At 36.8% G+C, this 14639-nt stretch overlaps 2 protein-coding genes across 2 annotated transcripts; both read right to left on the bottom strand.

Annotated features, from left to right (window-relative positions):
* Positions 1–87: 87 nt before the first annotated feature.
* Positions 88–988, bottom strand: LOC110744322 (VQ motif-containing protein). Its single transcript, XM_021944299.2, has one exon. It carries the CDS (start codon positions 846–848, stop codon positions 264–266), a length of 585 nt encoding a protein of 194 aa, XP_021799991.2. The 5' UTR covers positions 849–988; the 3' UTR covers positions 88–263.
* Positions 989–8038: 7050 nt separating this feature from the next.
* On the bottom strand, positions 8039–10734 carry LOC110772858 (U-box domain-containing protein 30-like). Its single transcript, XM_021977338.2, has one exon. It carries the CDS (start codon positions 9991–9993, stop codon positions 8644–8646), a length of 1350 nt encoding a protein of 449 aa, XP_021833030.1. The 5' UTR covers positions 9994–10734; the 3' UTR covers positions 8039–8643.
* Positions 10735–14639: the final 3905 nt, after the last annotated feature.

Genomic DNA, 14639 nt, shown 5'->3' with positions numbered 1-14639 from the left:
TCATCAAATTTTGGATTCAGAAAAACTGGCTAAGAATTTAAGAACTCTGAGCAAACAAGCCATTTGCTTGAATCCCATCTGATTTCATTGATTCATAATTTCACATTCAAATTAAAAATGGCTTCTGCGCATTTATATCAAACTCCCTACAACATAACAGGATGTTAAAACTTACAACTTAAAACAAAAAGGCCACAATTTATAGAAATTGGGCTCACATATTTATATAACTGGCTCATGCCTAGCTAGGGTTTGAAATAGTCCTAAAGCACTGTGCTCTGTTCCAGACTGGACATAGTTCCTGGGCTGAGCAAAGGAAAAGAAAACCAATGATGGGAAGAAGGTGACTGCAAGTTCAGTCTCAGATAACTAGGGTCCACATTGCTTTCATGCGCCTTCTGATGATGAGGTGTAGAACTCATTTCCAGTGTTTCAGCCAAGTCCTTGTACATGGCTGAAAATGGTGAAATAATTTTCGATGCCGGGGAAGAAGAAGAAGAAGAAAGAACATTGTTCAGAACAGAGGCATTTCTCTGAACAACAATCGGCGCCGGTGCAACTCTCTGCAGAGATCGAGCCTCCAAAAACCCCGGCCCGCTGGTGAGGCTTTGAACAAGGTCTTTGAAGTTAATGGGGTCCACTTTGTAGATTCTTGGCGGGGTCGGCGGAAGCGGAGCCACCGCTGGCTTCCGCCAGGGCTTCAAAGAAGGCCTCCGAACAGAGTGAAGTGAAGATTGGTGATAAGGAAGTGAATTTGAGTTTGAGATTAAACCCTTCGTTGGTTGCATGGTTTGAGACAAGTAAGTGGTGGTGGAAGAGGCTGAAGAAGAAGAGGAATGAGATTCCATGGGGATTGAAATTCTGGGTTTTTGAGAAAAATGAAGTCTGAGATCACTGGGGATTTGATTTTTGTGTTATGAAAATAACGAAGCACTAATTTATGTATATATATAGATTGAAAAATGAGTAAAGAAAGGCAACAACCTAGAAGGGAAGCCGTTGGGGAGGGCAAGGGAAAATAAAGAACAGAATTTCAATGTTGGTTTTTGTCCTCAGCCGTCGGCGGGTGTGTTTGTGTCTGTGCTGACAGTTGTATTTGTGTAAAATTGCAATGTGGTCAAATCAAACTGTTTGACCAATTATATATAATATAAGCAGATTTAATTGTGTATTATTGGTTTTTTCTTTTCTTCTTTGTTATTCTTTGTGTGATTCAGTGGCGGTTCTAGATATCAAAAGCCGATTGGGCAAAATTTACATACTAAACTCAACGGCGAGTGGATTTCGTTCATAAGCATATAAAGATCCACATAGTCAGAGGGACGTAATGCGCCTTAGCCTCAAATGCATCTCTACCAATAAATAAAAGTTTAACAAATACAAAAAATTTGACAACATAATCATGGATCACACTTAAGCTAATTGATATTAAAATCTTGATCATCATTGACTCTTTGATTCTCAACTCTTTCAACTTGAGACTCAATAATGGAAGATTCAGAAAGATTTTGCTATGAAGAGATATCAACATCTCAACAAAAATATACCAATTCTCATAATACCATCAATGCATTTAATCAAACATACCAACACAAATCAAACATCCCAACAATACCAACAACAAATCAAACATCTTAATAAAACTCCTAAAATCAAAGCCCTAATTAATTTTCAACAAAATCTCCAAATTTTAATTCATTCCTAATTAAACCCTAGAATACTCAATTTCAAATTAAAGATGCATAAGATAATTAAAAAGGAGAGAATGAGTTGAATAATTGTTGCGAAAAAGAGAAGTTATTGCTAGCAAGAGGACAAGTTGATGTCTACATGTCAAGAGAAGTAGAGGAGAAGTCGTTGTAGACAAAACAAAAGGAGAAAAGATGCCCATTCAATATTTTTTATGGAAAAATTTGGCCTGAGTAGCTGCCCAACCTGCCCTTAGTGTAGAAACGCCCTAGGTGTGATTTGATCATTTTGTGTGTGATGGGGAATGGAACGGTAGGATCAATTCGTTGATTAATAAAGAGTTAGTAGATCATTTGAATGAATAATTTAGTTGAGAAACTAAAATGCAACTCGGGTATAAATTTGAGGACTATTTGAATAAATAACTCTATTAATAAGATATGGTGTTGGAGCTGTAGGGATGGCGAAGCAAGTTGCTTAAGGTGGACCAAGCCGCCATTATACTATGCATTACCGGGCCCTTCAATTGTTACACGTGCGGTTCTTGTTCTTTGACCAACACTCAAAACATTGACCAATTATTAATTTATGTGTCTTTGATTATGATAGTAAAAAAAAAACCCTTTGTTGATCTGGTCTTACTGCACTCATTCATAATGGTCGGTTCCAATGAGCATATTGTATATTTAAGCCTATGCTTGCATTACAAGCAAGCATATTGTTGTCGGCTTTTATTTTGTTGGATTACGATATTGGATTTCTTCTCCATCTTCTAGTAGTGATCATCAAGTATTTTCAGCAATGTCTAGGGCTCTGAGGGTCTTGCAGGCCTGCCTCACCCCCAAAATGGAACGGCTTCGTTTCGAAATCGAAGAATTTGGTAGATATGATTGGTTCAATATATCCAAATCTAAGTTTTCATTTGTTCAAAATGAAGCAATGAAAGAGTTAAGATTGCAGAAGTTTAGATGAATATCTACCGGAAATAATCATAAACCAATATAACACAAAAAATGGTGAGCAGTCTACAAATACATCAAACTGAATGCATGTCCATTTAATGTAATGATGCTTGTAACTTTTCTTCTCTCTTTTTTTAATGGATACGAATTTCTTATGAATATATGACTGTTTGACTTTTTTTTAACAAATGGAATTTTTAAAATATATGTCAAGATCAATCCAAATCACCCTTCAGTTATAAATAATTTGAATATAATTAAAAGACCAAGATCAATCCAAATCACACTTAAATTATTCGGTATTCGGTGTAATAGTAATACTCTACTCTAAAAGTTTGATCAACCACTTTTCTCTCTACATGCATGCATCTCTCTTCTCTACTGTAGTCTGTTATTTTGCAAATTGCATGCCAAATATGTGACGAAAGCAGATATATTAGTTGGGAAACTTTTGCTTAATCTTCACCAAAAGATGCTAGCCTAGACTATACAACCACAATTGACACAATTTTTAGCATTTAAATTAATGATGTGGGAACATGTGAGGCCGTTTGGTATGGTACGTGAAAATAACGAGCTATAATATATACCATGATAAAATGAACATTCAACATTATTCAAAATTAATTAATGGATAGAAACGCTCGATAGTCAGATATCATGATAAAATTAGAATATCTAATTGGTAATAAGTGTAGAAATCCACCTTATATGATTATCCCATGATATGAATTAAAGGCAAAAATCTACGACCCAAAACATGGATGAGACTTTCTACATTTTTTCTCTGCCAATAATGCACATAACAAGTATCTAGACATTGCACTTCTTTTGCATAATTGTCAATCATTTATTACCAATTTTTGGATGCAAATAATGTGACAAGTATAGGAACAGAGTATGATGGCTATCCATATTTCTGCTGAATATCAACCAACCAGGCACTTCTTCGTCTTCAATTTCTGAGTCCAATGTCCAAAAATGACAAACGCGTGACGACCCATTTTCCTCAAGCAACATGTGCCCTAGAAGAAGAACCTTCCAACTCATTATTTTATTATGCATGGAATTAATTATGCCCCATCCAGGATCCAGCCAGTCACAGCAACCACCCAAATCTTCTAATTAGGATCATATACAAATATGTTGTTTTCAGTAAGCACTGACGCTAAGGCATGGTCATAATTTCTTATTGTTAATTTTGTTCGTGTTTTTATTTTATTCTATTTTATTTTTCTGTGGTCATACTCGTGGCTCTATTAAGTACTCCAACAGTAAGGGAGCATTTATTTAAAACCCTTCAATTGATAACGAAGTGAAGGTGACTAAGTCAATTTTGTGCAACATTTTTTTATGTTTAATAAAACAACAACTAGGCCGATGGGAATGGCTATAACTTAATTGGTTGAGCTCTTTCATCTTCACCCATGTATACAAAGATTTGAAAACAGCTAGAGTCCCACGGGTCAATCTGGGCACATGGGATTCACATATAAGCTTTGCTTCAGGGTTCGGACTCCCGTGAAACAATCAAGACCTTCTTGGCTCTTCAACTCATGTTTTTTTATTATTATGGAAGCCAAAGAATTAATGTACTTTCTTGACCCAAGCTCATGTGTTTCGTTTTTATTTTCTGTTATAAAAAAACATTATGAACAAACCAAGAAACCAACCCAAGGTCATATCCCAACATCAATCTAGAATACTATAGTAAAAGAAAAACTATTCTTTCAAGTTCTAATATTTGAAATCTTTTGCCCAAAATTTGGTGCAGAGAGTTAAATTCTTTGTATACTTGCAAATACAGCTGTAATCCAATTAACTTGTTTGACTCAAAAGGATCCTACATTCAAAGGATATATAAGAATAACCAATTACTCTCTAATTTAGTGGTATTTGTCTCCACTTGATTGTAGTAGATCTTATGTTCGACTCATATAAATTGTAAAAACGATATATACTTGTGATGAGTTCAATACTCAGTTCTAGTTAGACTCAATATGGAGTAGTATATCCCAACATCAATCTAGAATACTACAGTAAAAGAAAAGCCATTCTTTCAAGTTCTAATATTTGAAATCTTTTGCCCAAAATTTGGTGCAGAGAGTTAAATTCTCTGTATACTTGCAAATACAATTGTAATCCAATTAACTTGTTTGACTCAAAAGGATCCTACATTCAAAGGATATATAAGAATAACCAATTACTCTCTAATTTAGTGGTATTTGTCTCCACTTGATTGTAGTAGATCTTATGTTCGACTCATATAAATTGTAAAAACGATATATACTTGTGATGAGTTCAATACTCAGTTCTAGTTAGACTCAATATGGAGTAGTATATCCCAACATCAATCTAGAATACTATAGTAAAAGAAAAACCATTCTTTCAAGTTCTAATATTTGAAATCTTTTGCCCAAATTTGGTGCAGAGAGTTAAATTCTCTGTATACTTGCAAATACAGTTGTAATCCAATTAACTTGTTTGACTCAAAAGGATCCTACATTCAAAGGATATATATGAATAACCAATTACCCTCTAATTTAGTGGTATTTGTCTCCACTTGATTGTAGTAGATCTTGTGTTCGACTCATATAAATTGTAAAAACGATATATACTTATGATGAGTTCAATACTCAATTCTGGTTAGACTCAATATGGAGTAGTATAGCTTTATTATGAAGAAAAAAAAATGAAAATAGAGATGAATGTTCGCCAATTACTATTGATTTACTTTGAACACTAATAAATTATCAACATCAACGAATGTAACCTAACAAGTGGAAATGGGGTTTTTTATTTTTTTGAAGTGGAAACTTTTTGTCTATTGGATGCACTAAAATCCAGCCTAAACGAGAAAAGCGAAAGAAAGCAGCCCCACACCCACGCTTTAATTATAAAGACTAGAAAACAACTTGAGTGCAAACATAGAAATTGGTTAAAGTCAATTTGCTCCCCACTTTGCATCCGAATTCGAATATCCTTTCTTATAGTTTAGATTAAATTAAAGTAAAATATCGCTTATATAAAAACAAAACAATGGGAAGTAAAATGTAAACAGCCACCTATGCTAATTTTTCAAGTCTTCTCCAACCGACCATGACGCTAAGCAATGGTCGTTTTAAATATTTATCATGCTATGTTAAGAGCTTGTGATCACTGATTACGTCAATTATATGGCAGTTGGGTAATTATTACATAAATTATTAGACTAACATGTACATATTAAGTTTTTATTATTATTAGGGGACAGGTTTTGAATGGAAAAACTCTTTCAATATTAGGAAGAGAAGTACCACTAAACTAAGTGTTAATTGACAACATGGCATAACATGTTAATTGACAACATGGCATAACATGTTAAGTTGATGTTGGAAAAGAAATGGTGATCCATTTGACATATTGTTAATGGACTCGAGAGCAGTGCTAGCACTAGTTTATACGCCGGAAAGTCACTGTGGGTTATTAATGCAAGTGAATCTTACCATGCATCAACGGCTCACAATCACAAACGCTACTTATAGTAGCTTAATTGTACCCTCTAATACAGTAGAATGCAGGGATGGACCCAGGATTTCAAAATGGGGTGGGCTAAATTTTAGGTTCGGTTAAACCTTATAGGGAGGCTTATAGAATTGATCGTAATATTATATAAATTTAATTTAAGAACATATCATTTTTAATTTTTTTATTTCAAGAGTCCAATTTTACACCAACAATGCCAACAACAATTGATTATATATGCTTAAAATTAACATTAGTTGACAACACACAAATCATATTGCAGCTTATTCTTCCTGTTAGTATATGTCTTTTATACTAACAATAAGAAAAGAGAAACACTCAGGTGGGCTATAGCCCAGTTTGTACATACTTCAGGTCCGTCCCTGGTAGAATGTATCTTAGTTGTTGATGAAAGTGGGGATGGCTGGTCCCCATTTCATTAAAATGGGTCTACAGAGATTCAGAGAAGCATTGTGATGCAATCTGAATGCAGAGTTTGTAGTACCATCTTATTGAGGCAAGCCGTAATTAAATACCAAATTAATGTCACTATATTCAACCCCGTGACTGACGAAACCACTTGTCAAGTGTGCCGTGAGGAAATGAATCAAAACAAAAGAAAGGGTACTCATCTTTACCTATTTTGCAGATTAATGCGTGGTAACTAGTGAGTAGCTTAAATTTTATGCAGAATCATATAAGCATACGAGGAAATGTTATCTTGCTTGCTAGACTCGTGATTCTTGTATCAATGTGAGATTCAAATTTACAGTTCTTCGATATAAGAATTTGTATCTCATTATTAGTCTTGTAAAAGAACGTTACCCTAAACACATGGACCTATTAGATTCAATGGTTGTATACCTAAGTGTTGATACTCTAAAAAGGCAGGCCTTCAAAGCCCAAACCCAGCTCAAATAAGAATTGGCTGCTCCATGAATTTGGGCCTATTAACTGTCGTTCGAAGATGCTCTATGCAGGTAATTGATTCCTTTATACAAAGGGGCTTTTTGGTCAAACAAGACAATGGAGGTGGAAATTTCTTGTTGCTTTCACTTGTCCCCTCCCCTCCTGTGGAGAATTGACACAAATGATTAACCAAAGAAAGAAAAGTAAATAGTGAAAGACTGAAAAGCAGTATTCCCAAAGATGAGGCTTCAAAGATCTCCCAGGTAATGCAAGACGAAGGGCCCACTCCCATAATTTTGCACCACAAAACCCAAAAGAAAACAGAAAAAAGAAGAAGAAAAGAATCTAGTATTGAAGGCTAGGATCCAATTTCACTATTTTAATAGTACAATTTTTATTTTTTGTATTTTCAAGTGTAGATAAATAAATCAATTATAATTCATACATTTGCTGTAGAATCATTAAGTTGCACAACAACAGTGGTAGGGCTTGGCTCTCAAAATTTGGAGGTATTACTGAAAACCAAAACGAGGCACATCACATGGCAGCAGCTTCAACTTTCAACCACACACACAAAGTGCAGTGAAAGCTCTGAGCTTTCATTTCTTTCATTTCAATATTTCATATCAGTCAGCAGCTCAGCAGTGAATGAATGAATGAATGAATGAGTGAGTGAGTGCAAGCAAGGTATCATCGATTGGTCCCGTTCTCAAAGCAAGTACACACAATGCACGAAAGCCCTCTAGTGTTGCCCTAAATAGTAAACTTCAGCACATGATGTAATCAAGTCTAGGACCTGCACCTGCAACCTGCAACTCTCTCTCTCTCTCTCTCTCTCTCTCTCTCTCCCCCTACCCAATAGCCAATATCCACCAACTTCCTCACACTCATTGAGAGTTTGGGATTGGATCAGCAAGCCTGAAGCAAACCAAAAAGAGGGGAAAATCCAAACTTTGAAGGAGAAGGAGAGAATCTTATATACAAGAACCACAGAATGTGAAATTATATTGTAAACAAAGCAAATAACTGGGGAAGGATATTGTTGACTTCAATTCAATGTACACGTTAAAATGGAGAACAGAACCCAAAGGCTCTACTATTTCTACAGTTAGTGGGTCAAAAGCAAAACTCCCACTTAAGAAAAGAAAAAAAACAATAGGAAAACTGGGAGCTACTACCAAGACCTTAAGGAGAACAAAGGGAACTAAAGAGTGGGAGCCAAGCAATTTCTTGACAATTACAATTGTAATTGCAAGCTCCATATTTTTTGGAGCAAATTCTCCTCCTAACAAGTATCTTTATCCAACAACTAACTACACTTTCTTCTTTCTTCTGGGGTTTATTCGACAACCATTGACGCCAGTTGAGCAAATTGCATGATTGCATTAGAACCAGCATGGTGTGTGATGTCCACATTGTGAGACTTCTTCATGAATGTTGAATCAATTGTTGGAACAAACATACTTTTCAAGTATATACAGGTGAGCTGATTCGTACCTCACACCCCCGATTTGGCATTCTGTTCAGGGCCTCATATCAGAATCAAAAGGGTCATATACATATCCAAGTAAAATTTCCGTCATTGGATTGTCCTTGTGAGTTTGCACTTGGAAATGAATATTGTATCAGTATAGTTTAGACTACAAAGCTTCAAGAGCTCTGCAGACTGCTGCTTCAGGACAGGACCGCAACCACTCTGTATCACAAGGAGGAGCTTTGCCGCTAGACCAGCATCCAGAGCAATTGATGAGCATTCTTCAGGGGCATGTTTGCATACAGACCATAAAATTGACAGTGCATATTGAGTACAACTTTCTGAAATTCTCATAAGAAGCCTCACCATATTCGGAATGGTGTTTGAACAATCCTTCAAAGCTGATATTCCCTCCGGTAGAGAGGACAGTGCATCCAAGACGAAAAGAGCTAGTTCTAAGCATTCATGGTCGAGAGAAGGCAAACAATCAACTAACTGAGGCACAGCCCCAATGTTCACCATCAAACCCCTTACTTCCTTATGCAAGCATATTGTTCTGAGGAGGCTAAGTCCAGGCAAGATTCCGGCTGTATGCCTCTTATCTTTCACCAGCCTCATTAGTCCTACCAAGAGGCTATGGCTTGAAATAATTTCTGATCGAAAATCCTTCTCCTCCATCAGCATTTTGATCAACCGGGTACAATTGATTTTCGTCTCAATGGACCCCTCATTCAGAATGTCCACCATTAATGAAATTTTTGCGGGTTGCATCAAACTCGTTCTCGATTCTGAATCAAGGGTCAAATTGACAAGAATGGCAATGACTTCGGAACCAACAACATGTGAAGTAAATGGACCTAGCAGGGATGAAACTACAGTAGCCCCACCTTTATCAATCAGTGTCTTTCTGGCAGTGGCGTGAGCTGCCACAACTTGATGAAGCTCCTTGAGGGCTTGCACCCTAGCTTGACCCTTCACCTTCTTTAGTGTCTCGACAAGCTCAGAAGCCCTTCCTTGAACATCTTCAGACCTCTTCTTCATGAGCAGATACTTCTGGGAAAACCAAGTGTAGATTAGATGGTAAAGGGTCCTATTCGGGGTTATCGAATCGTCCCAGAGCTCCTGCATTGTGGTGGGGCAGGTGAGGTGCCCCAAATTGAACCATTTGAGAATGTTGGAGCTCTCATAGGTTTGGCCAGTGCAAAGGGTCACTGGGTCTTGCATTGGCTCCAGGGAGATTGGGCAGATGAACACTGAAGGGACCTCAGACAAGTCAAGCTCTTCAATCATCTTCCTCAGATCCAATTTCTCACCAACACCAGTAGTAACAACCCCACCACCAACACCACCCAAAACCCCATCCTTCACAGCTGTGTCCAGATCTATCACATGCCCATCTCCACCACCATCAAACCCAACAACCCCATCCCTCTTTGAGGGCTGAAACATAGGCATTCTTGAAACTCCTTTTGAGAGAAAAGAAACCCAAACCCTCAAAAATATTAAAAACCCAAAAAAACCAGAGAGAGAACTAAAAAAATACCCTCAAAACGACTGCAATGGCAAGCTCCCTTCAGAGCACATTACATCTGGATAGCACATGAAATGTATGAAAAGGGATAAAGACAGAGAATAAAAATCCCACCTGTGTTTCTCTCATTGACAATATACAAGCAACAATACTCTATTTATTGCACACACACACACACACACAGCTTCTGTTGCTTTTTCCTAGTTTGCTTTTTATCTGATCTCTTTCTACGGTCAAAAGCATCATTACAATCATAATACACACATCATAAAACACACAATCAAGCTCGTTTCACTTCATGCTCAAGCTTCAAAAGGGTTCAATCAACAACCCATTTCACCAGAACAGAAAAAGATGTGCAATAAAGCAAAGCAAAGGGGGAAAAACAAAAAGACTTAGACCGCTCAAAGATAAGCAAACAGTGGAGACTACAAGTAAATCTAAAGGGGGTTGTGCAGAAATTGAGAGAAGAAAATAAAATAAGCAATACCCAGATCTCATAAGGCGGAGAAAATGAGGAATTCGAAGAGCTTTAAGAGAAAAAACTATGTGAGGGGCCGTACCGCCAAAGGCAAAGGTGGACAGAGAGACCAAGAGAGAGAGGAGCAGAGAAAAGCCATAGCTCTTCTTTTGGAGAAGTTTTACTGAAAGCTCTTCCAGTCTTTACCGAAAATAATAAATTTGTTTATTTATATTTTTGTTTGTTTGTTTGTTTTTTTTTTATGTTAAAAAAATTAAAAATGGGGACTTTGAAATATCGGATGACCGGGAACCACGGGCTGCAGCCGGTGAATAAGCCCCTCGGCCCGCGCAGCACACGTGCAGTCATTTCACTTGTCTCCTTAATCTCCCGCTTCTCTGCTAATTACCTGCTTTATCCATCTTTATTGTCCATTTACAAATCTTTTCTGCATTGACAATTATACCCCTGTTTGGTATTTTTTTAAACAAATTTGAAATGAATTGAACTTGGAGTATCTTTCACAATTGTATGAGAGAAGTGTCACTAGTTATTCATACCATATTCGCTTGATCATCTTTATTTTTTTTGCATCTTCTAAAACCTTGTTGCAATTCGAACCCTTTAGTTATCTGTATAATTAGAATTTTAGCTTACTTTTTTTCAAAACTTGTCCTCTAGCATTTAAAATGTTAAAGTTCATATAAGTCAGTGTCACAAATACATCAATAAAAATGACGCAAAATTGACATGTCGTTTAAATAGAACCCTTCTGCATTTGAATTATTTTCACCCCAAGCCATTTCCCATTGTATTTATTCATTTATTGGATCACAATTAGACGGACAACTTATTTATTTTTATATTTTTGGACAGAAATTCTTTAACATTTAATATTATGTAAAGGACTCTTTCGGATTTTCATGAGTCAAATGATATTTTGAGAAAGAGGACAAAGTGGTATTTTGAGAGAGGAAAAGGAAAGTGGGTCAAAAAGACCGCCCAAATTGGGTAAAGTGTACCCACGAGTCATCTGAGTCATGACCCAACCCCCACGAAGGGGAGAGACTAGTCTTTTTGCCCACGTACCACTATTTACTACTTTACTATTTTACTAGTTACTAGGAATGAGGAAATTAGGAACGGCCCACGATGAGCTTCCTACGTACGATGCCACATCTCGATTTAGCAAATCGAATATTTCAGACACTTTTTCTCTCCAAAAAAATTATAATAATTACTAAGTAAAAACCCAAGTGGAACCCACCAACCAATTTTCCACTTTTTAATATTCAAAATAATAATATTTTCCTACTTTTATTTTTTCGGGTAAAGGTCCCAGCTAAGCGTTTGACCGCGACAGTTTTGCTTTGACTGTACGCCTCCGTTGGCTTATCCGGTCTTTTGCTTTGACTGCTTTTCCCCATCTCCCACTGCTCTCTCATTCTAATACGTTGCTGCTTCCGTTGCCCCCTCACTCAATCATACACCGACACGTATTTTCATCTAATTTTTTTTGGGTGGATTAAATATTATTTATGGCTTTTGGGTGGGACTGGGGCACGGGGGTTTTGTGTGGGTCCTCCCAGACTGGACCCTGCCCACTGCCAATTTTAGGTTGGATTCATTACATAATAATAATAATTATAAATTAATAATACTAATTAATTTATTGTGGCACAGAACAGAACAGAGAGTGATTAGTTTAATGAACAATGTGTGAGCGCATTGTTATGAGTGTTAATGGCTTGTTATTAAAAGATCATCCAATCATTATTTTATATTAAGTTATAATCTGGATGTCCAAAATATTGGAATCAAATTTGCTACACACCTACAACATAGGTGTCACATGACCCACCAAACTGAGTTCCTCGTGAGTAGGGTTACGAGGATGTCTTGAATTGTTAGGGTTCTTTGTTTATTTGTTTTGTTTTTATTGTTTTTTTTAATTGTTAGATTAAGAAGTGCTATTAGGTCTAACTGAAAAGATGTGCTGGAAATGTGTTCACACTTTTTATCTTATTACTTTAATCAAATCAACTCCATTCGTAGTCAAGATTCAAGCAAGCTTTGGGCCAAAACAGGGTTATGAAAAATGCTAGACACATCAACTTTTAGCAAGAAATTATGTGATAATTTTTTATTTGTTGTGAATAAATATGGTTTATATAACTTATAATAGATGGGGCATCATCTAAGGGCCTTAGATAAGGCCTTCGTTATAGAATTCGACCATTAGTTGGTGCTCTCTAATATTGTTAGTACGAAGAAATAAATAGTTACGTAAACTAATGATCATTTGATGTAGTAGCAACTAATCTTCACTTCATCAGTAGAAGTTATGATTGATAATCTCATAGATCATAATTGTTAACAAAAACATGAAAAAGAAGAAGAAGAATATCTTTATAATATGGCTTTTCACACATATTACACTTTATTTTGATCCCTTTTTTTAAAAAAAAAACAAGCGATATTGGGGGAGGGGGGTTTTCTCATACACACAGGTGTCATGGGAATTCAAACTTAAAACCACTGGTCTGCAAGTCAATATCCTTTCCACTGGGCTAGACCTCGTTGGTCTCTTTTGATCATATCTATTTTTTTTTTCTAAAGGAAGGAAATAATTTTTAAAATTTGTAAAAAAGCGTTTGATAATGTAATGTTAGTTTTCTTTCCCTACTCAATGCTCATAGGCCCAGACATTTGGAAAATGCTTGTTGGGCCCGTGAAAATGGATACCAAACAGACATAATGGTCAAAATGGTGTGTATAGGGGCCTACATAATTGATGAATGTTTGACGTTTTCCAACTTCGGCTTGGAGGAGCCAATATCTGGGCTCGAGCGCTCACAGGCCCAATACTTGTGTGATGCGTTCTACAACATTTGCCATTTTGAGAAATAATAAGGACGGTATTGGTATTTTAATAGTTTCTTTATAGAGAACCGATATTTTTATAAAAATCAGTTTTGGAGAAGCTACTTCTTTTTTTTTTATGAAGAAAATGGGGGGAAACCCCAAGCACCAACACAGCAACTAACCAGAACTAATCAGGCGGGACTTAACAGTTCCCAAAGAATCATTAAGCAATAAAAAATCAAGCCAAGCAGGGCTCTCCTCAAGATAGTAACAGCCTAGATCCAAATTGTGACTCCAAGTAGCCAACCCGTCAGCTACATCATTCATCTCTCTATAGATATGTTGAAGCTTGATCCTTCGAAACAAGTTCATAAGTCTTTTACAGCTACTAATCAGCCCTGCATTAGGATGACAAGCATTCAAAATCTTACTCTGAACAAGAAGCACCGCAGTCTCAGAATCCATCTCAATAACAATATCCTCTACTTTTTTCTCAACAGCCAAGTTCATCCCAAAAAATAGCCCCCACAACTCAGCTTCAAGAACTTCTCCCTGGCCTGAGTTGACAGAAAATCCACCAATCCACTGACCCAAATGATCCCTCAAGACTCCTCCAGCACCAATGGCACCAGTACTGTTCATGCGAGATCCATCGACATTTAACTTGATCACACCAATTTCAGGAGGAGCCCAAGCCAACAACACTTGCACCTTATTAGCTCCACTATTATTACCAGTAATGGCTTGAAACCAATCCTTTGCAGCAGTAAAGATCAAATCTTTGGGATTGAAAGGCAAGTCAGTATCATCTTTAAAAATAAAGTCATTTCTCCATTTCCAAATATACCAGCAAATGAAAATAAACATAATTCTCCATGGAATCTGAGCAAAGTGAGCCTTGGAACACAAATTGCTTAATAGCCAAGGATGAAAATCAGTTTGGAAAACAGGTATAGCTTGCGTAGAGTTCATAAATAGACCCCAGACCTTTCTTGCTCTAGAACAATCTCTTAAGATGTGCAAGGTAGATTCAATAGGCCACTTACAGTAATCGCAGGCACCGTTTCCAGTGAGATGCCTTCAAACTCGCTGCTCATTGGAGAGAATTTTCCCCTGAAAAACCAGCCACAAGAAAACTTGGAGTTTGGGAGGGATTCGAAGCTTCCATAGAACTCTCCACCAAGGGTTTAGCCAATCTGCCTCCTGAAAAAGCAAGCTGTAAGCAGACTTGACAGAGAATAACCC

Source organism: Prunus avium, chromosome 6, assembly GCF_965620075.1.
Source record: "Prunus avium chromosome 6, drPruAviu1.hap1.1, whole genome shotgun sequence".
In the NCBI taxonomy this organism is placed as follows: domain Eukaryota; kingdom Viridiplantae; phylum Streptophyta; class Magnoliopsida; order Rosales; family Rosaceae; genus Prunus; species Prunus avium.
This window is presented reverse-complemented; position numbering and strand designations above follow the sequence as displayed.

Bases quoted from the DNA above. Each gene is read 5' to 3' on its own strand.
- LOC110744322 (XM_021944299.2), bottom strand. From the start codon at position 848: ATGGAATCTCATTCCTCTTCTTCTTCAGCCTCTTCCACCACCACTTAC.
- LOC110772858 (XM_021977338.2), bottom strand. From the start codon at position 9,993: ATGCCTATGTTTCAGCCCTCAAAGAGGGATGGGGTTGTTGGGTTTGAT.